At 36.9% G+C, this 24437-nt stretch overlaps 1 protein-coding gene across 4 annotated transcripts in view; it reads right to left on the bottom strand.

The window, feature by feature from the left end:
* Positions 1-24437, bottom strand: part of GRB14 (growth factor receptor bound protein 14) — a 130335-nt gene that overhangs the window by 7306 nt on the left and 98592 nt on the right. For all 4 annotated transcript variants that reach the window (XM_077883618.1, XM_077883617.1, XM_077883620.1 and 1 more), the window contains 6 exons: positions 18376-18497; positions 16439-16513; positions 13543-13680; positions 8708-8818; positions 8421-8516; positions 2500-2580 (listed from right to left, as the gene is read on the bottom strand). In XM_077883618.1, coding sequence (XP_077739744.1) covers positions 2500-2580; positions 8421-8516; positions 8708-8818; positions 13543-13680; positions 16439-16513; positions 18376-18497 — 623 coding nt within the window. The remainder of the gene's footprint in view (positions 1-2499; positions 2581-8420; positions 8517-8707; positions 8819-13542; positions 13681-16438; positions 16514-18375; positions 18498-24437) is intronic.

Raw genomic sequence — 24437 nt, 5'->3', positions numbered from 1 at the left:
TTTTTTCAAGAAAGAAGAAGTCTGGCTACACCTTGGATTATCCAAGCCACACTATGAGATCAGATCCAGTCACTCCTAGTGAGCTTTGGACATAAAAATGTTTTCCCGGCAGTTTAGGTAGGTGATGACTAGTAGCCACACACTCTCTGTCACCCTATTGGAAAGATGTAGATAAGCCTGCAGCACAGTCCTTAGCAAGAGGGCACAGGAGTTCCTGATATCTGCTTCATACAGAGTCACAGGACATCAGAGATGTAATCAATTCCCGAACGTAAGCAACTGTCCGCCTTGTTTTACACTGCAGGACACTGGTGACTGAACCAAGGTCACACAGGTAGCTTACGGTAAAAGCAGTTGCAGACCCTCTCTAAGGTTTTTTATGTACCACAGAGTAGGAGGTACAGGAAGAAAGTGCAGTTTTCCACATCTAGCTCAGGCATAAGAGTGAGGATAATGACTTGAGTAGACTAGTTTTCCCCATCCCAATGCTCTAGTCATCCCAGCCATCCTAACAGACGCTCCTTTGTGCTGAAAAGGACCAGATATTTGGCTTCCTGAAATATCTGTTTATGATTCTTATTTCAAAGGCAGATAGGGGTGGCCATGATGTGCTGTACCTAGCTATGATGTGCAATGTGGTATGGGAAAAACTTTTTTTCTTCTTTCCCTTCTCAAAATGTATCCCTGGAGGAGTTAAGAATATTGTTCCTTTAAAAATATAACTAAAGTATACTCAGTTATTCTCACTGAAGATAGTGGTTGGAAGAAAACCAGCAGAGGCAGTTGAGGAGCACTGGCATCCATTATATAGGTCACTGATTCTTCCGTGATAACCTAGAAAGGTGGGATTCTGTGTAGACATCAAAGTAAACACAAATACCTCCCAAAACATCTCAGTTTCCTTCATGTAAGTTAAGAAGAGTGGAGATATAATTCTCAAGTGCTGTTCTGTTTGATCTTGACAACTGCTATACCGGACAGCCAGCTCCTCACTACACAGGCCCCCTACAAAATCCCCACTTCCATCCAGATTCATTCAAGTGTCTTTCCCTATACATGGTGTTGAACGAGCAGTTACACTAACCAACACCATGATATCAATCAACAATAGGACCACTTTCAGTGGAAAGTGGCAAGAATAATACCATGCTCATATGCATATGATGAGACTAGAAAGTACTTTGTTTATGACAATTTTTTTCCTATGATTAAGAGGACTCTAGACAACTGCCTCCAAATGTATGGCTACTATTAACATGCTCATCCTAATAACATTAGACTCTAAGAGAAATTTAGAAGGATTTAGAAAAGGATTAAGATAATAAAATCCATTATTCTTTATATACATGTGGATTGAAAGATAAAGGTAAGCTGACAATTTATAAAAATACTCACCTAAAGCAACTGCTTTTATAAAAATTCTTTCCAGTCTTTAGTTTCTTATTTTAGGGCTTAAAAGTAATATGATACAAAGATGAAAAGTTACTCTTCCATAATATAAAGCAACATAACTACAGAATTGGAGTTCTTTTTTCCATATTAGTCTATCGGACTTTGTAATCAACATTATTTCATGCCTCATTCCTAGAACTGAGCATTTCATCTGCTACATTACATGTGGGGAAATGTGCCTTCCTTGGTCACAGCCATGAGGAGCATGTTTTTAACCTAAGTGGAAATGCAGCACGTCAGTTGATTTGCAACACAGACGCATACACCCAAACTCCTAATAGACTCAATATTAAGGAGCAAGAGCAAAAATAACAGAACATAAACTTTTAAGTTCATAAATACATTTCTTGTGTTAATTCACAATAAATTTAGATCCTAAAGAAGGGAAAAGATATGTCTGTGTGTATCTGCAAATAAATATTCAAGTTGCATTTAGTATGAATCTGAGAAGTGGTGTTAGACTTAATGAGCAACCTATATTTTGGCTTGCAGCTTTTGGGTTTCCTGAAGAGCAGTTTGCTTTTCTAGGACCCAGACCTTAAAAAATTTTATTGTTAGAAACCCAGAATGCAAAAGAGCTCACCCGTGTATAGTGCAGCTTTTAAAATTCCAAACATTTTTATACGAGGCTACGAAAATTCCAGAATTAATATTAAAATAAATAAATAAACCCACAATCAAAGGAAACACCTACAATCCCAAGGAAGTTACTCTAAAAATCATATCAAAATTAAATTTCAAATGTTGTAATGACACGATTCACATAACTCTTTCAAATATTTACAAATTTTCTTTAATATATAACATTATCTATTTTAATCGAATACTTCATGATACTCTACTGCTGTGATCTGATCACACAGGCTGCAATCATGTGAAATCCAAGAATAAATAATTCAATAACATTATGTTAGGATGGTGTCAAAGAATTACTTTACTTGACCAAAAGAATGTAAATGTACTGTAATGTACACTTATAGTGCACTATTCTTGCAAATTAATATGATGTAAATATAAAATATATAGATTAATAAATATGGTCCTTACCATGGGTGATATACTCTGAGAACTGCAGCCACTTCTACCTTGATATGGATGCATGTAATTCTGGTACAGCTGCATGCCATACTAATAAATAAAAACAAATAAATAAAAACACATTCCCATCACTTTTACTACACAGGTAATTTATGAAAAAAAACAATATTTTAATTAGTTATGTATCATAATATAAAAAAATAAAAATTAGAAGCTTTCCTTAAAACAAATGGTAAAGCAACCATAATTTTGAAAGGTCAGCTTTTAGTGGCCTACAAAGATACATTTAAAAAGACAGTGCTTTTTACTTGAGCCCACACTTAATTAAGGTCTAGCTCACCAGTATAAAGACCTGTAGCGGACATTTCTACTTGTTCTTAGCACCAACACCATTTGGAGTGGTATAGCATCTAGTGATAAGAGAGCTCACTTGGGAAGGATGCCAGACTTGATGGAACAAAGACGGAAAACTCTATATGTATCTTAAGCAAAGCACGGTAAAAGTCACCACAATTCTTCAATGACCAATTGTTGACTTATACCGTCTCTTTGGCAAATCCATAAACTTGGTCCTATGTTAAAGATTCTTGACACTGCAGCATCCTCTACTAACAATACTCTTACCATATTGTTTAAATTTTGGCTTTAAATTCAAGGAAATCAAAATGGTAGGCAATCAGGCTGATCTCACAGAAAGGATCACAAAATACAACGTAAACAGCAATAGAAAAAAACCACAGCATCTTTATTTTCAAGAGGTAGCATCGCAAGACTCGGCTGCCAGGCTTTCAGGCTTTCAATTGGAAAGTGGGTCTGGACTGTAAGTGGATTACCAAGTTTGAAAAAATTAAGAATGCTGACTGCCAAAACCAAACTTATTTTGGAGGGCTCACCATCAGAAGCTAGAAGGTACTCCAGTTAGATTTAAGTTACTTTGTTTAAAAAAACAAAAAGAAAAAGAAAACAAAGCAAAACCGTAGTGAGACAGAGAGGTCTTTACATTTCTTGTCTTTTCTTTTTTCTGGCTACCATCAACAATTCTATTTCACAGAGCCACAATGAACTTGGAAGTAGGTCCTATCTATATAAAAGAGATTGAGGAGACACCATGGACTACAATCTCACCCTTAGGATGAATTCCATTTAAATATTCCAACAGAGCTGTTTCTCTACAAGACTATTTCCTTAAAAGCAATTCCAGCAAAGTGGATCTATTTGGTAATTAGGCAAAAAAAAAAAAGAGGGCGGCATGGAGAGTCTCTCTGTTTCCAAGAGTTTGCTTTTAAGATGAATACAAACCCACATCCATTTAAAATTCTCTATGTTTATTTCTTTATCCAATTATTTCCCAACTTATAAAAATTATATTTTAATTTACAGTGTGATTGACATTAATGGGACCTAATGAAATTTCCTTTAAATCAACTCTAAACCTACCATAACCATAAAAAGAAGACATAGGAGCTTAATTCCTAGTCAAGTTCATTTTGGAAACTATACACTAACTTCTCACCAATACTTTCACAAGGTACAGGCAGGCTATTTGGTTGCCTTTTATTTATCCGCAGCGAAAAGCCAGCTACCTACTAATAAGACTGTTTCTTATTGTATTGTCCCTGGTACCTGTAGTGTCAGGCAATTGTTTCTGTGCTGTTGGTGGTCTTTAGTAGGCATTTTACTCTGGCGGAGGGGTAGGGTATGAGTTACCTTAACACGTCCCTGCCCTACGGAGGGACAGATAAGGGACCAAAATATGTAAGAAGCTAGTAGAGCTCTAGTCAAAGGGAAGGGAAGACAACACATAACTAGGACATGGTACATGAGCAATTCTCAGATTTTCTATGAACCTATAACACTGGAATTTCTCCAAAGAGAACAAGAGGATCTTCCTCTGCTACTACATGAACAGTTTACATGTGTGTATGAAAAAGAAAAGGAAATACAAATAACACAAGAAGGCAAATTCTTGGAGGAGGCAGGATCTAGTAAGTAGCATGGAAAGAAAATCCGGGGCCCTTTCAGTCCAATCACCCTAACAGCCTTGTCTCCCATGCTCCTCCAACTAAGTACAGTGATAAATTGGAAATACAATAGACAACCAGAGGAGAAAAATCACCTCTAACAGCATGTGAGTCCAGGTGCACCAGCCACCTGGGGATGAAGAGGTGCCCCACTGATGACAGGCTGCCAGCAGAAACCAACTGACTCCCCCATTAGAGTTTTTCAGATTTGTGCTGGTAAGCCCTGGCTTCATGTATCTGGATATTTTAAAGTGTAAAGCAGATCACATTATTTTCCCAATTGAAATTATTTGGTGGTTTATCTTTGCCTCCAGGATAAAGGTTCTCACTGATGCTTGCCTTGCTCTTGACCTCACCTGTAAAAGCTTACCACAATTAAAAAAGAAAAAAAAAATACAGGGAACATGGATGTGGTAGACAGAACAATGGCCCCCATATGTCTACATCCTAATTCCTAGACCCTGTGAATATGTTAGGTTACCTGGCAAAGAGGAATTAATGTTGCAGATACCATGAAGGGTGCTAATCAGCTGACACTGAAATTGGATGATTATTTTGGATTATCTAGGTGGATCCAATATATTAACAAGGGTCCTTAATAAATGGAAGTGGAGGCACAGAAGAGAACCAAATCACAGCATGAAGAGGTCTTAGTTCAATATTGCTGGCTTTGAGGGTAGAGAAAGAGACCATGAGCCAAGGAATCTGGGGAGCCTTTAAAGTCCAGAAAGGGCATGAAAAATGGAATCTCCCCCAGAGTCTCCAGAAAGGAATGCAGGCCCTTGGACACCTTGCTTTTCAGCCAGTAAGACCCAATTCAGACTTCCTGAATGACAGTGGTGTAGGATAATAAATCAGTGTTGTTTTAAGTCACTAAGGTGGTGGTCATTTGTTACATCCATAGAAATATATAATACAACAGAGCAAATGTAAATTGGACATTTTTGCCCTAAAAGAGGCTTTAAAAAGAATCAAATGAGAAAAAAAGTAAGAAGGGGACAATCTTCCAGAAACTAAGCATTCTGGATATGGCAGGATAATACAAAACAAAACAAAACAAGAAAAAACCTTTTAGTATATTACATCAATTTTTGGACTCATGCTTCTTTTCAAATTTTAACATTCATCAATTTGCCTTAACTATAGCATCTTCTACTCACTGTCACCAAGTGACTTGTCACTGCCTAAAATGTTTAGTGAGATCAAGATATCATTTGCATCACGTCTTGCAAAAGGGATGACACTGGCTAGAAAGACAACTCCAGAGACCATAGCAGAGCACTTGTCTGAGAAGTTCTGCTTTCCCAAAGCTCTTGACGGCACAGAGCAGGATAGCCCATGGCTCTGAGATAAAAATGATTCACGAAAGCCAGACTTAGAGTATGAAGTTTTATAGATGCCTCACATAATTTATTACACATTTATAGTATGTGTGTGTGCATGTGTGTATATACAAAATTAATAAATGATGAAAATCAACATCTATAGGCCTAAATAAATCTAAAATAACTAAATGAAAATAAAAATCATATGAAATATTAAAGCATCATATCATAATTTTATTGGCATGATTCTTTTCTTCCTACTTATACAAAAAATAATGGTGTTATTCTAGTAAAATCAGTGGCATGTTAGAAAGATTTATGATTAAAGGAAGTGTGTTTACCATCCACTTCGGAGTTGGGTGTCTGACCTTGAGATCAAACTAGAAGGGAGGAAGGCTTGACTAACAAGGTGGAAAAGCCATCTCCTTTACCAGCCTAGCCTGATTTCCAGAGTTCTGATGGAAGGAAAGAGAAAACCAGAGACCTCAAGGTATTTTCTCTACTATAACTGTGATGGGTTCAAGTATTTCAAAGAGTGCCAGCCTCTTCAAATGTAAAAGGAGAGGCCTGGATGAGGTCACTGGTTCTTAGTCAGGCAAACATCTGGAGTTCACTCACTAAATCAGGATCCCCAAGGATGGGGCTGGGCACACAGAACTTACAACATTCCTCAGGTGATTCCAACGCACATCCCGGGTTAGCTAGTTACTACTTCCTTGACTGGTTGGTTCCCAACATCCTCTAAAGTTCTTTTCTTTTTTTACATTTTATGACAATGAGAGCAACATGGAAGCATGTACTTACCATGAGGGTTTCAAAGAATCCAGACTTCTAAGCTTTGTTGAAACCAAAATCATGACAGTCATTTAACAGTAGACTATTTGAAAAACAAAGCTCTTCTAAAAAGGTAACTTCAGTGGCTATCTGCTATAACAGCAAGAGGAAGCAAATTTCATAGTTATCCAAAAGCTTCCTTTAAGCCATTTAAAAGTTTTTCTGCCAATACTACTTCACATCCACCAGGATAATTTTTTTTTTAAAAGGAAAATAACAAGTGCCAGTGAAGATATGGAGAAATTGGCTTTCTCATACATCACAGGTGGAAACATTAAATAGCTTAGCCACTGTGGGAAACATTTTGGCAATTCTTCAGAAGGTTAAAGAGAATTACCATATGCCCAGCAATTCTACTTCTAGATATACAGCCTCCTAGGTATATAACCTCCAAATTGAAAACGGATATCCAAATAAATACATGAACACATATGTTCACAGCAGTACTGTTCATAATAGTCAAAATATGCAAACAACCTAAATGTCCATTAATGGGTAAATGAGTAAACAAATTGTTTATCTAATATACATATATATATATGTATATGCATACACACACAATGGAATATTATTCAGCCATAATAAATCTGTACTGATATAGTACAGATATAAGGTGGATGAAACACAAAACAGTAAGCTAAATAAAAAAAGCCAGACACAAAAGGTCAGATATTATATAATTCCATTTCTAAGAAAAGTCCGAAGAGTAAAATCCTATAGAGACAGACACAGAAATGGACAGTTGCCAGGAGTTGGGAGTAACTGCTTATTGGGTATGCAGTTTCCTTTGAGGTGATAAAAATGTTTTGTATGCTAAAAGCTGGACAGAGGTGGTGGGTGCACAATATTCTGAATGAACTAAATGCCACTGTATTGTTCACATAGTTAATGTGAACACAGTTAAAAATACGTTCATCACATTAGCATAGTTGATTAAAATAGCTAATTCAGTTCATTTTATGTTATGAGAATCTCAATTAAATAAATTAAAAGAACAAAAGATAAAACTGTCTTCCCAACCTGGTATTACAACTAATAATTCTGATTCTGATGATTCTGCCTTGATCTTCAAAAGAAAATGGTTGATAATTTTTATAATTATGAAGTTGTGTTGAATATACTAGCATACAAGTTTTGAAATGAAATATGTGTTTTCTGTACATTCTAGAAGAAATCATTCCATGTCTCTCTTCCCCACATTTTTTAGAACATTCTTAACTCCTTTCAAAATGCTCACCAATAAATTATACTTATTTAAGTTGGAATTTCCACTTAGCACAAAGGTTGCTGTTTTAATAGTATATCTACAGTAAAATTTACATAATAATTTTATGTAAACTAGAAAGCAATTTATATAACACTTAAATGAAATAAATGTAAAACAATTGCACTAAACATACCTAGGCAGACACATTTTCAAATATGCGTCATGTTGGATTGATGGCAATATTTTTAAAATGCAGACTGAGTCGTGTATAGAAGTTTTAATCAGGTATACGAGCTATATATGTAATACTCTTGAAAAAATAAAATTCAGAGCATTTCTAAAAATGGAATATTTACTCCCCACACAAAAGATAAATGCATTAGACTATTTTACTCTACTAATGTTTATCTTTTAGATTTAAAAAAATCATACATTTGGGTACATGGACTCATAGTGAGTCTTTGTATTCTGAAGTACAGATATTTTCAAACTTTGATGGCACTCACAGCATTTAATAGAAATTCACGCCTGCAGTGAGATTACCTTAAGCAATCTAATCGCAGTCACCCAGCACGTCCTACTCTGCTCTTCTTCTGCACAGAGCATTTTCAGGTCTCGGGGCCCTCCCGCTTTGTTAGGCTAGAAGGCCACAGCACATTGTTTATCGTTAATGCATATCTTGAAGGTAACACCTGTTGAAATAAAAGCCACTAAAATTCTCCTATATATAAGAGAAAGCTGTCTCTTTTTAAAAGAAATTAAAAGAAACTCAAGCTTACCTAAAAGGCTGAGGCTTGCTTTATTCATCTATCAAAATATTAAGCCTGTACCTTAAAGCAGAATCCATAGTTAGTCGGTGCTCCGTGTTTTTTTTTGCCTGCCAGTGACACATAAATATCACTATTGCCAAATTCGCTGAAAAACTGCAAATGCCGTGGTTCCTTTAAAAAAAACATATTGAGTGTTGAAATGAATACACAGTTTTACACACTCTTTTGTATTTCTCTTATATTACACAATTTATAACTTGGCAAAAATTATTCCCAAAAATGTCACAGAAACAAAAGGGAAGAAAAATTAAGTTACTATGTCCTTATAGAACTGGGAACTTGATACAATATTATTTGAAAAGTGACAAGATGTTTACGATTTAACTTCTAAGATGCACAAAAAAAAAAAAAACTTATCTTCCTATTTAAAAAATTTTCTCTTTTACCACCATTTCAGGAATCTCAGGGAGAGAAGATAGAAAAGAATGGCTTTTGAAAATGTTTTCCTTGTCCAGGTTTCAAATAATGGCAGTTCAACAATGGCAGTTCAACAAGGCAAGAACGGTGGTTTGAGCTTCCACAGCAGTTAGAGAAGAAAAAGGAGAAAGAGATGAGGATGCCTGCTTCGTTTAGAAAAGATCACCCCGCAGGTTTAGGTACTGCCTAGCACACCACGGCAAGCAATGAAATAGGCAGCATGACTTCCTTCTTTACGAAAAGAAGGAAGCCTGTACAGATCAGTTCAGGGAAATTACCTGGCAGTGGAATGTGTCTTATTTTCAAGGCAAAGTGGAATCATGAACAGCTATTTCTTCTCTGGGAAATCCATGAGATTTAAGGCTGGTCATGGGAAATCACTGGGTCATATTATCCTGTGATAGGTTAATAACTTGGAGAAGTGTTTAATTCTGGGGTTGAATGTATAATCAGAACTGACCAGAATGCATTTGTTCTTCAAAACCTTGCTACTACTAGTGTGGTCCCAGACCAGTGGCATGGGCATCAGCTGGGAACTTATTAGAAATGCAAAACCTGTGGCCCCACCACAGACCAAGTGAATCAAAATCTGCCTTTTAACAAGATCCCAGGTGATCATATGCACTGAAAATTGAGAAGCAATGCTCTAAAACAAAACTAAACAGAAGGGACAGAAAAGCCAGAACATTCAGCAACCCATTCAAATCCATATCCAAAAAATTTCAGTCATTTACCAGCAGGCTATTCCATCCCTGATGATTGGGAAAGCGACAGTTTCTGTGTATGTCACTGTTCCTCTGTGTGTCACTGTTCTTAGGCATTTTGATCTAATGAATGACTACAGTTCCCGTCTCCATGGGAGAATAAGGCAGAAAAGAAAACTGTTAAAAGAGACCCAGCCTAGGGCCCTTGGAACAAGGGAAGAGGAAGGAGAAAAGTACTCTTACTGTCATGGCCTTTAAAACTATTTTTTGATAGAAACTGATTTGCTAGTAAAAATGTCTGATTCCTATGAAGAAAAGATAAAACCAGCCCTGTCTACTGATACTGTAGAAGTCGATGTAGCTGAGTCATCTGGATGTAAGAAAAAGGCAGCTTGAGAAACCCTAGAAGGCTACAGAGGCATGATGAGTTTCATCTCCTGACTGATTTTTGCTCCATTACTGCAGATATATCAAGGCTTATGATACTGTAAGACTGCAGGCTGGGGAAGGCATGGTTAGGAAAGACTATGCATGCACATGTGCACGCAAGGGGAGAGTCAGAGGGAGACGTGCTTAGACGTTTCTCTGTAAATAAAAGTCATAGTCACGTCCCCAAGGCTTACTGCAGTGGTTAACTAACCCCCACGCAACCCAGATCTTCAGAGAGTATAATAAATCAAGACCTTCTCACAAAGAAAGGACAGGAAATAGTCTCCTTCCCAGGCAGAAATGTCATATTAGACATTAGATAACCTGCATAATTTATATCAAGGTCATAATCCTTGAGGTTACCTAATACCTCGAATTTCTTTCTTTTTTTTTTTAAAGAGAAACTTAAAATCATTTTCATGTATAGACTGTGGAACATGAGCTCATTAGACACAGGCTAAGGAGAAGAATATTATGTACTGAAGTACAGCAAAGTCAGACAATACGTTGAAAAGAGCTAAGATGTAGACTGAGACTACAGGTTTGACGCTTGTAATACTGCCTGGCCAAGGGGAAGACCATTGCACGGATAAAAGTATGGATCCAGTAGAAGGAATGCAGAGCTGTCTTTTGTATAATGGGCGGGCAGGGAAAGGAGATGAAGGCTGCAGTAAAAATATAATGGGCAGTTGACTTTAATCAGACACCTGTTGAAGAAATAAGAACTTAGGAATTAAAGAAGCATTATCACATCTTCCAGTGAAGGTTCACTCGAAAGAGTGAAATCAACATCATTACTGGATTTTGAAGCCACTTTTCTCTGATGCTAAAAGTAAAAAGATAACCCAGCACATATTTGTTTTAGAAACACCTTCATATGTAATTTCATACTTAGGAACACAGGGAAAGGAGCAAACGCACTAAAATTTAGCCTAGAGAAAGTCTAAAACCTTAAGTACAAAACAGGTATATATCCTACATTATTCCTGATAGCAAAACTTGAAAACTGGCTAAAATGTTCAAGAAAAATTAGTTATACTAGTAGTCAAATGATATATACTTAAAAATAAAAGATTTCCATAAGGGAATGTGAAACTAAATTAGCAGAGCCCCATTCCAACACTTATACTTCAAGAAGACACACACGAGTACGCATGCACACATGTGAGCAGCAACAAAGGAAAACTGTGTATGAGGGAAAACTGAGGAAAGTATGGAAGAGTCAACTCTTACTCCTTGTGACTCCATACCACCTGAATATCTGGTAGCTGTCATTAGCTGTATTCTGGGCATTTCCATTTGGATGCCTCACTCTCAACACAATATATCCAGAACTAAGACCATAATCCTACTTCTCAGATAATGTGACAGCAAACTTCCTATTCCTGTTTACTCTATTAAATCATTTCCTATTTCTTTCTCTGAGAACATTTAAAGTGTTTCCTCTCCTTTCACATCAATCAGTCAACAAACCCTGGCCATTTGCCATTTAATCTTGTATCCATCCCTTTCTTCCCCCTCCACCACTCATCATAGGTTCGATCCCATCACCTCTACTCCAGATTCCTGAATGACCATCTAATTGGCTTTGGTATCTCTAGTCAATTTCTCTGTCTCTCTGTCCCCTGACACCCTGCCTCCTTTGCTCCCTCTTCCTTGTTCTTTTTGTCTCTCCCTCTATCCACCTGATTTTTTTTCAGCTTTCTACAGCCATAGTAATCTTACAACTTGATCATCTCACTCTCCTGCTTAAAATTTTTCATAGGCTTCCTACAAAAGTGATAGCCACCCCTCAAAGATATGTCCATGCCTCTATCCAAGAAACTGTGATTACAACCCAATTTGGAGAGGGTCTTTGCAGATGTAATTAAGTTAAAGATCTCAAGACGAGACCATCTCAGACTATCTGCATGGGTCCTAAATCAAATGACAAGTGTCCTTATAAGAGAGAAAGAAAGAGGAGACGGCCATGTAAAGACAGGGAGGCTGGAGGGAGGCCACCACAAGCAAATGGGTGCCTGAAGCCATGACAAGCCAAGACAGAAAATCCTATGGAAATTTAAAGGATCACATAATGAGAGTAAGAAATAAATAATGGATGAAAGTTTCCAGCATAAAGAAAAATAAAAATTTGCAGATTGAATGCATATGTTGAGAATCACGTAAGATTTATCAGAATATATTTGAATGCATAAAAAAATATGGTCAGGGAAATTACTGAACACCAATGATTTTCATAATATTTGAAAAATGGTCCGAGAAAAATGACAGATTACTCACAAAGAGTTAACAATGTTGTCTGACAACAAGAGATGCATGAAAACAGAATTAAAATAGCCACCCATGAAAACTCTCGAAAGTCGTTGTACTTAAAAGATATCAATGCACTGCATAAAACATCAGCACTTATAAAACACAGCATAAATCACACTGACTAGACTACACACAGAGATACAGACAACACAGTGCTGAGCATTGTGAGAATTACATGGGCGAGTGCAGGTGTGTGTAGGCGCATCTGCACAAGTGGGTCTATGTGACTGTATGCACAGGTGTATGCACACAAGCACACAAATGAATGCATATATCCACCCCTGATCATAATATAACTTCCTGTAGGAATCTAAACAAAGCTAACACACACACAAAAGGAAATTAGGACCTATCACAGACTCAGCTGAGTCTGTGATGCAGTTACTAACTGCATCAACAGAAACAGAAGTCCAGAAGTGGGCAAGATCAGAGGGATGACCTGGGGTGAAAAGAAGAGACGTGAACTGTGTAGGATCTCAAAATCTGCAGCCTAGGGTAAGGATGAAGGAGTTGTTGAATTCGGGATGGAAAAGAAATGAGCATAGTACGGGGTACCGAAATAAGAGCATCTAGATTCCATCCCAGGATGTATGTTGAAATTAGTGGGAAACAAAGCTAAATAGCCAGTTTTTAAACAGATTATGGCAAATGTTTGGAATCTAAAATAAATTTACCAACTCTTCATATCAAGTAATAAATTAATAAAAACAAAGGAAAACCCTCTTTAATTTTTTTAAGATTTTATTTATTTATTCATGAGAGAGAAAGAAAGAAAGAGAGAGAGAGAGAGAGAGAGACACAGAGACATAGGCATAGAGAGAAGCAGGCTCCATACAGGGAGCCTGATGTGGGACTCGATCCCGAGACTCCAGGACCACGCCCTGGGCCGAAAGCAGGCACTAAACCGCTGAGCCATCCAGGGATCCCTACTTTAACTTATAATTTGTAACACATCATTGACATTTCAATTACCTTTGATGTCCCTTTAGTAGAAAAATATAAACCAGATCTTCTTAGAAGGAAGTAAATCTTTTTCCAGGACTTCTTTCCCTGTTCTTTTGCATGTAAGAAGCCATGGATTTCAGGATATGTGCTTGAACTCAGAAACATCTGGAAGAAAAGTTAGACATTCTCATACTGTCTCTGAATTGAAGACATGGTAGCTTTATAGCAACCATGTTAAGATTTTAAACATAAACACATAAAATCTAATACCACTTACACCTACCATTACAGAAATGGTGATATAAATAGGACAGAAAAGATGTCAGTCTTTTGACAACCTGAGGCAAGTTCTAAATGAAAATCTGTTCACAAAATATACACTCTAAGCTGTTAGTACTTAGCCAGATACCAAAAGGTAAGTTATTTGATTGTCTATTTGAAAAGCTATGTTTCATCCTGATACTTTTCATAATTTTCTATTATTTTTCCCTGAGAATCTACCAACTTCATTACACTATAAGTAAAGACCACAGTCTTGACTTCAATTATTCAGTTGTTGAGAAAGTTGAGCTGAGTCCACCTGCTTGATGAGATAAAGCAAACAATCTTTTCTTTATCCTCTCTCGTGCTCAGTTGTGGGTGGCTATAACACACTGTGTTTTCCAAAGAGAACTGCAATACTATCTTCCATCCCACATGCTCTTCTGCAAAGTGACTGTACCGCTCAACCATGAAGAGCTGGAGTCTGTTTCTCTACCCCCATGAATCTGGGCAAGGCTTATTATGACTGCTTTGACCAATGGAATATAGTAGAAGTGATAGCTAGTTCTACTTCTAGTCCTTAACTAGCCTGATGGTCTATGCTCATTAATTCTTAGAAGCTAGTGGTCACTAAGAAGTGTGAGCACCCTGAGAGAGCTCTGCTGTCAGAAGCCCAATGCACTAGGAAAGCCCTTAAGGATGGAGACCCCATGAGGAGAGAGAGAGGGGGGCCAAGGGGTAGCAGGGACACATAGTGAAAAGCCATCTTAGAAGGGGATCCTCAACCCCCAGAGTCAATGTGCCTCAGAGATGACCCACCCAGCTAAACCCCTTCCAAACTCCTGACCCACAAAATTGTTGGCAAAATGTGAGTGAGTGCTTAAGCCATTAAGGTTTGGAATAGTTTGTTTCACAGTAATAATGAACTGAGACAGTAGGCACGTGCTGGTCAGGAAAATGAGAATGAAAAGGAATAGCTCTATATGAATGGTTGTGCTCAGCATCCTTAATGAGACAGTGGAAATGAATTAGCATCTCATTAAAAGAAGAAAACAGAAATCTCTATGAATAAACAAATGGAAAATGGAAAAACTGGAAGTAAGAGAAATTACTAGCTAAAACGATGTGACATATTTTAAAAGGCTACTCAGGGAAATGCTGAGAATAGATATGTATGTTTTTAAGTAAATTATTAAAATTTTTTTAATTTAATGAACCACAGTTATTAATTGACATGCAAAACAGGCAAGTAGGTTTTTTAGTTTGAGTGCTTTCCAAGTTATTAAACCAAACCAATTAAAATTTAAAAAGGAAGTCAAAGAGGTCATACTAGAAAGAGAAGAAACGTTTTAAAAAGTGGAAACATTGCCTCAGTGGAGAGAAAAAGGTCAGAGGCACATGCAGGACTATCTGATTCCAAAGCTATGATTTTTCTGGTTTTTGTAATTTCACATTAAAGTAATATAACTATATTATAGGAGAATTGGGGAAAGGAGGTGGAATAAAAACTCCAACCCACCACCCTGTCATAATCCAATAGTTGAAGCACTGAGAGGGCCTGGGAGCTGGGGGGTCTGTAGGCACAGCTGCCATTCAGCCTGATATTCTGAGGGGGTGTCTATGAAACCTGGAGGCAAATATAAGCAGCTTTTAAGAAAATCTCTTGAGACTAATTGTATTTCTAAAATATTATGAAGAGCAAAAATGAAATATAACTTCTTAAAAAGCCCACAGGAAACAGATTTCACCCAATATATTTACCAATATATTTAAATGCCGATATATTCAAAGTAGTATCTATATTGGAAATATTAAAAGTTGTCTTCTTTAAAGATCAGAGAATACTGAGTGGGTTTGAGGATGCCTGGAGGCTTAGACCAAACAGCTACCATTATAAAGACATTGCTCAACATTAACCTGTTAACAGCTGCAGAGCTTCTGATGTGAAATCTACTGATCTACAAAAAATAAAAGAATTAAAATCCTTACCTTACTGTAATGAAAATATCTTTTAAAAACGATCACATAAAGACACTGTCAGTTTAGATGCAATGAGCCCCAAAGATGTAAAACGAAGATTTATAATTAAATAACTAGTATTCTTAATTCAGCTAAGACATTTTAGAGTTCTGTTCAAGTGTCCAACATAGCTATGACACATGTCAGTGTATAAATTATACATTTTTATATCTTTTTTCCTCCTTTCGATTAATTGCTAAATATTTTAGCACAAATAGGATTGGGGATATTTATTATAAAACTTAGTACTAAATATCCATTAGCAAAATATCCACGATTTACTGGGATTTTGATTTTTCAAAAAGACTAACATAATCTTTAAACACATCACAGCACAAAATTCTGTGAGTTTCCTTTCATGATACACATTTTTTTAAAAACCATTAAAAATCCTTTGACAATTGGCTGAAACTAGAAAGAATAATGGTGTTAGGAGGCTTTCTTGATTTAGGGACTTCTTTTTTCAGGTTTTATTCTTTTTTTTTTTTTTTTCCTATTCTTTCTTTTCCTTTTATCTTCACCTCCAGCAAAAATTAATCAGTTGAGGTATAACATTTCAAAATCTGTGCATGTAAAAATATGGACCTTAAAGTTTCCCTTTATGACACGGTTACTTACGTACTTTAATGGAAATCTATTTTACCTGCAAAATCTGTGTGGGGGATATTTCACCATTGGTTTCAGTTGCAAAAGACACCATATGCTCTGGAAAAAAATACTGACGAAAAGATACAGGTTACATTATCTCAAAAACCATGCTAGAAAAGATTCAGTTATGACCAATATAGTAAGCTAGAGCAAAAATTCTTTATATCAGAGTGCTGAAAATTCACCAAAAATGCTTCTTTAAAATGCCAATCCTTGGATTCTACTTCCAGGTATCGCAATGAGAAGGTAGGAGTAGGGCCCAAAGATCAGCAAACAACCTCAAACAATGTGGATGCAGAGAGAGCCACATTCGTAAAATTACAAAACACTGCCTTCAGGAGGAAGCGTGCTTGTGAACAAGCGTGCTTGTTCCTGTATCTCTCCCCTGAGTCCTGGGGCCACTCTGGCAGGTATTAAAGAACTATCAGTCCATGTCACAAACTCAAGGCTCATAGAAGTAAAAGGTATACGTAAGGTCATAGCCAATGCAGAAGAGCCAAGACTTATAGTAGGGCCAGGAGGCTAAAAGTCCAGTCCTTTCAATCTACTCTGTTTCCAACCATGTTCAATTGTAAAATTTTCCCTAGGCAGTTTGTTCTAAAGTAGGAATTCCCAGTCTCATTCCTGGAGAGTGTCTGATTCAGTAGGTCTGGGTAGGTCCTGGGTCCTGTGTACTCTCTCCTACCCCAGGTAAATTTTATGATCAGACAAGTTCAGGAAAATACAGACTACAATACTTCCTCCAAGGACAGGGTTTTACAACAGTTCTATTAATATTTGGTCTAATACTGTGGTCAGTATTAGTTACAGCATTCCTGAGCTCTACCTACTTGGAGACCTTCTGTCCCTCCACCCTCATAAAGCAAGCAAAAATGTCTCCAGACATTGTCAGATCGCCCCCAGTTGAGAACCACTTCTTTAGGTCCACAAAATGAGTGTACAGCCTTGTTCAAATAATAAGAAGAAGATATAGCCAAAACCAAGCACTAAAACCATATGCCTTCAACTATACTTCTAAATTCCTGCTTGTAACAAAGATTCACAACAAGAAAATAGTTTCCCTTCAAATTCTAATTCTATTTAATTTTTATTAGGACTCTTTTATTTTCTCTGTCAAAGATCATCCCATTATGTTTTTATTAATAGGTTCAAGTAAAAGAGAACATAAGAGGTCTTTCAGGGTTTGAAAATATTCTATTATAGTGTGTATCATATATTTTTCATAAAAGATCCTTTCAATCCAATTATCCAAAACTTCATGTAAAAATATGCTACAGCTGCAGAGACAAAAACAATTTAAAATAATGAGCCCAGAGGCTATTCTGACTTCTCCAGATCCCCAGTCTTCACTAGAATGTGACACACATTTATTTTCTTTTAAAGAGAATTATAATGAAAGTAGTATTTATTAGATAATGCTCTGGTCTTTATCTCATTTCTACTTAGCTCAGTAATTACTGCACTGAAAAAATATATTTTGGAACAGCAAGATTCATGTCAATATTAAATTTTTGGCCAAACTATAGCACTCTCAACAATCAGCAATCTGTTTTCACTTTAGAAATGTTCTTATTTAAATTTCCTAAATTTTGTGAAAAGTGTTACACTATAATATTTTGGAGCTGCTTAAGGATATTTAATAATTTATTCAACCAAAATTAAATGTATAATAGTTTTCTTAAAAAGCAAGAAAATGAAGAAATAGCTCCCCAAAAGGGTTCACCTGAACTTCTGTGATAATGCTGACTAATCACTGTTAGAGTAAGAAGAAACTTGACTGTGATGTTCATGGAACATAATTTTTATCTACAATTTACCAAATAGGGAATTGTATTTGATTTATAGTCACTCTTTTCTTCACATAATATCAAATAACATAACATTTAACAAATTCATTTATTTCCCATAACTATTAATGGGGATTTCACTTACCATTGGGTTTTTAAAGAATTCATATTTGGCATAATTTTTTCTAAAGTATAGTTTATTTTCTTCTTCCATTCCCCAGTTAGATAGCACTTCAATCACCAGCTCATGATCTTCCATTGTTCTTTCTGTAAGGAATGTTTACGTGAGTGTGTTAATAGATGGATGGATAGATGGATGAATGGATGTATAGACAGATGAATGAATAGAAAGACAAATAGGTAGAAAGAAAGAAATATGAACACATTTATCTATACAAATATATAAACCATATTATGTAAGTATCTTTATTAAATATAGCAAATTTTAACTCAATTCTAGACTAGCTAGATTGATAGTATTTTGAGCAATTTTGAATTAGTAATGTTGATTTTTTATACCAAAGCAGATTGTAACCTGAGGAGAAAAATGACAAAATATCACAATGCACTTTTTGCTAATTTTCAATTCCTTTTATTGCTATGTAAATGATAATTACGTTTGATAATAAATCTGCATTAAGAATGCAGGAGCTATTCTTTTTTCTCCCATTCGTCGTGATGCCAAAATTAAAATATTTGCCTCAAGGTTGAACAATTCACCCCATTAAGAGATGAAAAATTTTGACAGGTTCAAAATGCATTTAAGATACATAGTCTGGATCGTTGAGAAAAGTTAAAATAAATGCTTTAAAAGGAAAATTTTTAATGCAAGAACATACAATTTTTAAGAAATCTAATTTCTTGCGGTACTTTATGCTTTCAGAACTAATGTTCAAGCAAATATACTTTGGGTAGGGTGGGAAGGCACTTAGGAGGAAAGATACTTAAATGAAATAAGCAAAATCAACTTTACAGAGGGAAACGTTACATGCACGACTCCTATTTTAATAAGAAACTTGATGTCCATAGCAGTGCTATTCATAATAGCCCCGCACTGGAAACTACCCAAATGCCTATCACCATGAGAATAAATAAATAGTGGAAATAATGGAAAACACATACTACAACAACACACAACTGTATGGGTGAATTTTACAAACATGATATTAAATGAAAGGAGCCAGATACAGAGAGTACTTAAATAAAGTGACACTTAAATAAAGTACTTAAATACTTTAAGTACTTTTAAGTACTTAAAGTTCAACACAGGTAAAATCAATCTGTGGTGCTAGAAATCAGGATAATGGGGATAGTGGATGAGGGAGTACAGGCACGAGGGAACTACTGGGTGTGGATACTGTTTGTTCTGGGTGTTGGATATCCAAGTTTCTGCAACATCTGAGAGTTCACTGAGGTTGTCCACATATGGCTTGTTCACTTTTCTTATGGTATATCATATTTCAGTAAAAGGTTAAAGAAAATTTACTGTGAAATTACTAATGCAAAACAGGAAGTGAAGAGCAGCCAACAAAGGGATATAGATAGGAATGCTCTGCCTTTTTTTGGTGCTTCTAGGATCTTTTTGAAAAGTATCTGTGTCTCAAACATTCAACACTCAGTAGTGATCTGTTGCCTACAACACCCAAACCCTTGAAAGTAATGTCATACTTAAATAGAAGCTTATTCATCTGAAAGAAGTTCTTGTAAGAATTCTCCATGAATATGGATGAGTTTGAGCTAAGTGTGCATGAACACTCTGGGTTCTGTTCCTAACTCCAATTGCTCTTTTTCAGTCTCACTGACGAGCTCCTATAGCTCCTCTTCTCTTCTAAGATGCAATTCTGGACTCAAATCTTTTCTTTCCCTTTCTTCAACTAATTCACCCTACCTTCAGCCATCCCATCTATCAAGGTCCTTGAGATGAAATCAAAGGCTACAGGTGCTTTTATTCATGCTCTAGTCTCAACTGTTAGACTTTCCACCACCTCAAGACTTTGTCTAAATCTAAAGTCAGTACGGTGGTTCCCCTAAAACATCGATGCCAGCAATGCCAATTCTTAGCATATCACAAAAAGAAATGAAGCAGTGACTAGAACAGATGTTTGTACACCACTGTTCATAGTAGCATCATTTAATGGGTAGAAACACCCTCATGTCCACCAACAGATGAACGGACAAACAACATGTAGTACATACAATGGAATTCAAAGAACAGCCTTAAAAAGGAATGAAATTCTGACACATGCTACAACATGGATGGACCTCAAAGATACTATATATATAAGAAGACCTAAGTACAGATATTGTATGATTCCATGTATGTGTGATACCTGGAAGAAATTCGTAGACACAAAAAAATAAAATGGTGGTTGCAGGAACTGGGGAGCAAGGAGTTATTGTTTAATGGGTTCAGAGTTTCATTATGAGAAGATAAAAATGTTCTGCAGATGGGTAGTGGTGATGGTTGTACAATATGAATGTACATAATGCCAACGAACTATACCCTTAAAATGGTAAATGTTATGTGATGTACATTTTATCAAAATAAAAAATAAACTTGAAAAGTCATCTTCCTTTTTCTCTTTTTCCTAAATTCTCCTTTGTCCGTTGCATTTTTATACCCACTCCTATACCCTTCCACTTCTGCTATTCCCAGATACCAGGGATTTTTCCTTCAAATGTCTCTCAACAACCCCTCACTCATTCCCACTGTCACGATCCCAATTTAGACCTTCACCTTTCCTTTAAAAAATATATTTTATTTATTTATGCACACAGAGAGAGAGAGACAGAGAGAGAGGCAGAGACAGAGGCAGAAGGAGAAGCAGGCTCCATGCAGGGAGCCCGATACAGGACTGGATTCTGGGACCACAGGATCACACCCTGAGCTGAAGGCAGACGCTCAACCACTGAGCCACCCAGGCATCCCAGACTTTCACCTTTCCTAACTAATCCCCAAACTTCTGGTTTCTCACTCTTCCAATCCAACCTGGACACTGATACCATAGCAAACCTCATAAAACATGTGTGTCAATGTGACCCTTGTTCAAAAAGTTTGTCCACTTCCTACTTGCTGTGGGATACATCCATGTAGTCTGGCAGCTATACCATTCATTTATCTATTTGACAAATATTTATTGAAGGCCTACCACGCATCGTTCATCTTGGGGTTTAGAATTTAGTAATGCATACAGTTAAAAACCACTGCCTCCTGAAGCTTTCATTCTAATGGGAAGACAGACTATAAATGAAATGTAAATCTTAAAAGACAGTGATAAACACTACAAAGAAAAATAGAGCAGGGCTTTAGGAGAGAGGAGGCCTTAGGAGAAAAGAATTCATTTTCAAAAGCTTGCCAAAATAGGTCTCATTGAGAAGGTAATGTTTGAACAAAGACCCAAAGGAGAAGGGGGCATGAGTGAAACAGACACCCACAGGAAGAACCAAAACAAAGCTTCTGAGGCAAGAGCAAGGCTCTATGTTTGAAATACTGCAAGGAGGTTAATGTGGCCGAAGCTGAGTGACCAAAGGGCCAAGTATGAGGAGAAGAGGTTAGAGAAGCAATGGTGATGAGCTGGGAAGACTGGATAAAGCCTTACAGTTCATAGTTCTGACTTTGCCTTGGAGTCAGATGAGAAGGCATTTTGAACAGAGAAATAACATGAACTTATATTTTCATTGGATTGCACTGGCTATGGAGGAGAGCTGATTTTAAAAGGCTTAAGGGTAGACGCAAGACCATTTGGTGTAGAATACTGCAATTAATGAGAGGACAGATGATATGGCTTGGATTAGAGCAATAGCAGTGGAAATGTACGAAACAGGCAGACTCTGGATATATGCTGACGGTAAAGCCAAAAGGAGTTGCTGACAAATCGGACATGATTTGGTGGTTAGGGAAAACACCAAGTTCTCCACCCAAATGGTTGGAAGGATTGTGTTGCTATTAACGAGTCGGAAAAACTGTAAGAGAAGTAGGTTGGGGAGAGTCAGTGGCACTGAGATATCCAGTGGGGAATCGTATCCCTAACAACCTCTCTAGTCTTAGTTTTGTCTACTTACACAAACCAGCTGGTATTTCAGGCTTACGAAACATAGGTTCACATTAAACATACTAAATGTTAAGCATGATATCTATATTTTTTTGCAACTGCAGAGGAAGAAAATTTCAAGGTAGTGAGCAAGATATTTGCTTGTTTGTTTTATCAACCTATGTTTCTTGGTACCGATCACCTCTATCACTAAAGAATCCTATGTTCTGCCCTCAAGATACACTGTGCAGAGCAGAGGGAAAAAGTTACAGAAGTGCATTCTCTTTACTTTTGAGTTCACAATAGACCTTATCAATCTTTGACAAATATAAGTGCTTGGAGAGAATCATGCCTAGATAATTCTTGATTGCCTCATACAGGAACCCACCTTCTGTCTTCTGAGAAGCAGTTAAAAGGTTGGTGGAGGAAAGGATAGACTGAGCTAGATAAAAGTGGACAGTGTAGGTCCCAAGTGACCCTGTATCCTGTGTCCTTCCAGAACGAGAACGCTTCCATAGTGATGAGTTGATGGTGATAAAACAGCAGATATATTTAATGGTGGCATGTGGCCCAAACCAGCGGGCAGCCTTAGGAGACATCTAGCTTCCAACAGATACCCTATACCTAGCATGGTGGAAAAGCCATAGCTGAGGACAACACAGACAGATGAGTTCATAACATCTCACTACAGAGAAAGAACATGGCAACAGTACCACCCCCTCGACCCATCAGGCACATCCAAGAGCTAAGAGAAGACCATGAACTTAAGTGGCTTTATGGTAGAGTCAATAAACTAGAGAGGAACTAGAGTTTCCAGAATATGAAAAGCTGGACAAGAGTTAAACAAACACCTGTCCTGGGACTTAATGCCTCACCAGCATGTTGCAGAAATGAGAGTAGGTCTGAATCTTCAATTGAGAGTATTTTAAATCTGTATGTAACTCATTTATAATATTTTCAGTAGGCTGAACAGTGGCCCCAACAATATCTGGAGCCTATAAATGTTGCCTTATATGGCAAAGTCTTTGCAGATGTCATTAACTTAAAGAGACCAAGATTATCCTGAATTATCCAAGTCGTCTTGAAATCCAATTACAAGGAGACCTTTATAAGACAGAAAGAGATATGACCCAGACAGAAGAGGAAAGGGCAATGTGACCACAGAGGCAGATTCAAATGACAGGGACACAAGCCAAGGAATGATGGCAACCACCAGAAGCTGGACGAAGGAAGGGAAGGATTCCCTTTAATGACCCAGAAAGAGTCTGCCATCATCTTGAGTTCAGCCCAGTGACGTTAGTTGTGGACTTCTCACCTCCAGAACTGTTACAAATTGCATTTCTGTTGTTTGAAGCCACCAGGCCTGTGATAAAGTAATATCACCGTCTAATTGAACAAATTATATTTCCATCTTTCAGAAAAGGAACCTGAAGTTCAGAATAGTGAACATCTCAGGATTTGAAGAGCAGCCACATGCCTGATCCGAAGTTGATGCTCTTCCTCTGTAAGCACTGCCTCTGCCTCCTCCTACAGCTCCCACTGGAGAAGCATCCCCTGCTGCCTCTACTGAGCCTACTTATGCCCTGTTCATTTTGTCCAGATCCACTAAAATCCTCTCTCATGTTCCTGCAGCTCTGATATTTCAACTGCCTCAAATTCTTTTATTTTGAAATGTGTTCAATAAATATTTGGTAATTAAGTGAAAATAACCACATTTTGAGTGTAAGGGGAATGAAAATAATGGGCATTATTTTAAATTATATCAATCTTAACCTCACATGAAAGTAACAAAATCATTTGAATTTGGATCGTCCCAAAATTTGGAAATAAAACAACAAGGGTAGAAAAGCCAAACTGTATTTGAACAGTTATGACAAATGCTAACGAAAAGCACTTTGGGTAATATCTGTGATCACCAACCAAGCAGTAATTTACATGCAAGAAAAGCCCAGCCTACCAAGGTAGAAAGGAAAAATAACATACAATATTCGCAGAAAATTTCACAGAACTATAATACCAAATGTCTAACACATGACTGCAACGGTAAAATATTCTGGTAATCTTAAGAAGAATTTCTTCAAATAAAGCTAGACTAGAGTACATGAGAAAACAGAAGACATATTTTTGATTCCTTCAAAGATGATTTCTGGATATTCTATTGAAACTTCAGATAACA

This window comes from Canis aureus, chromosome 34, assembly GCF_053574225.1.
Source record: "Canis aureus isolate CA01 chromosome 34, VMU_Caureus_v.1.0, whole genome shotgun sequence".
NCBI lineage: Eukaryota > Metazoa > Chordata > Mammalia > Carnivora > Canidae > Canis > Canis aureus.
Note: the sequence above shows the minus strand (reverse complement) of the source record. Positions and strands in the feature narration are given on the sequence as shown.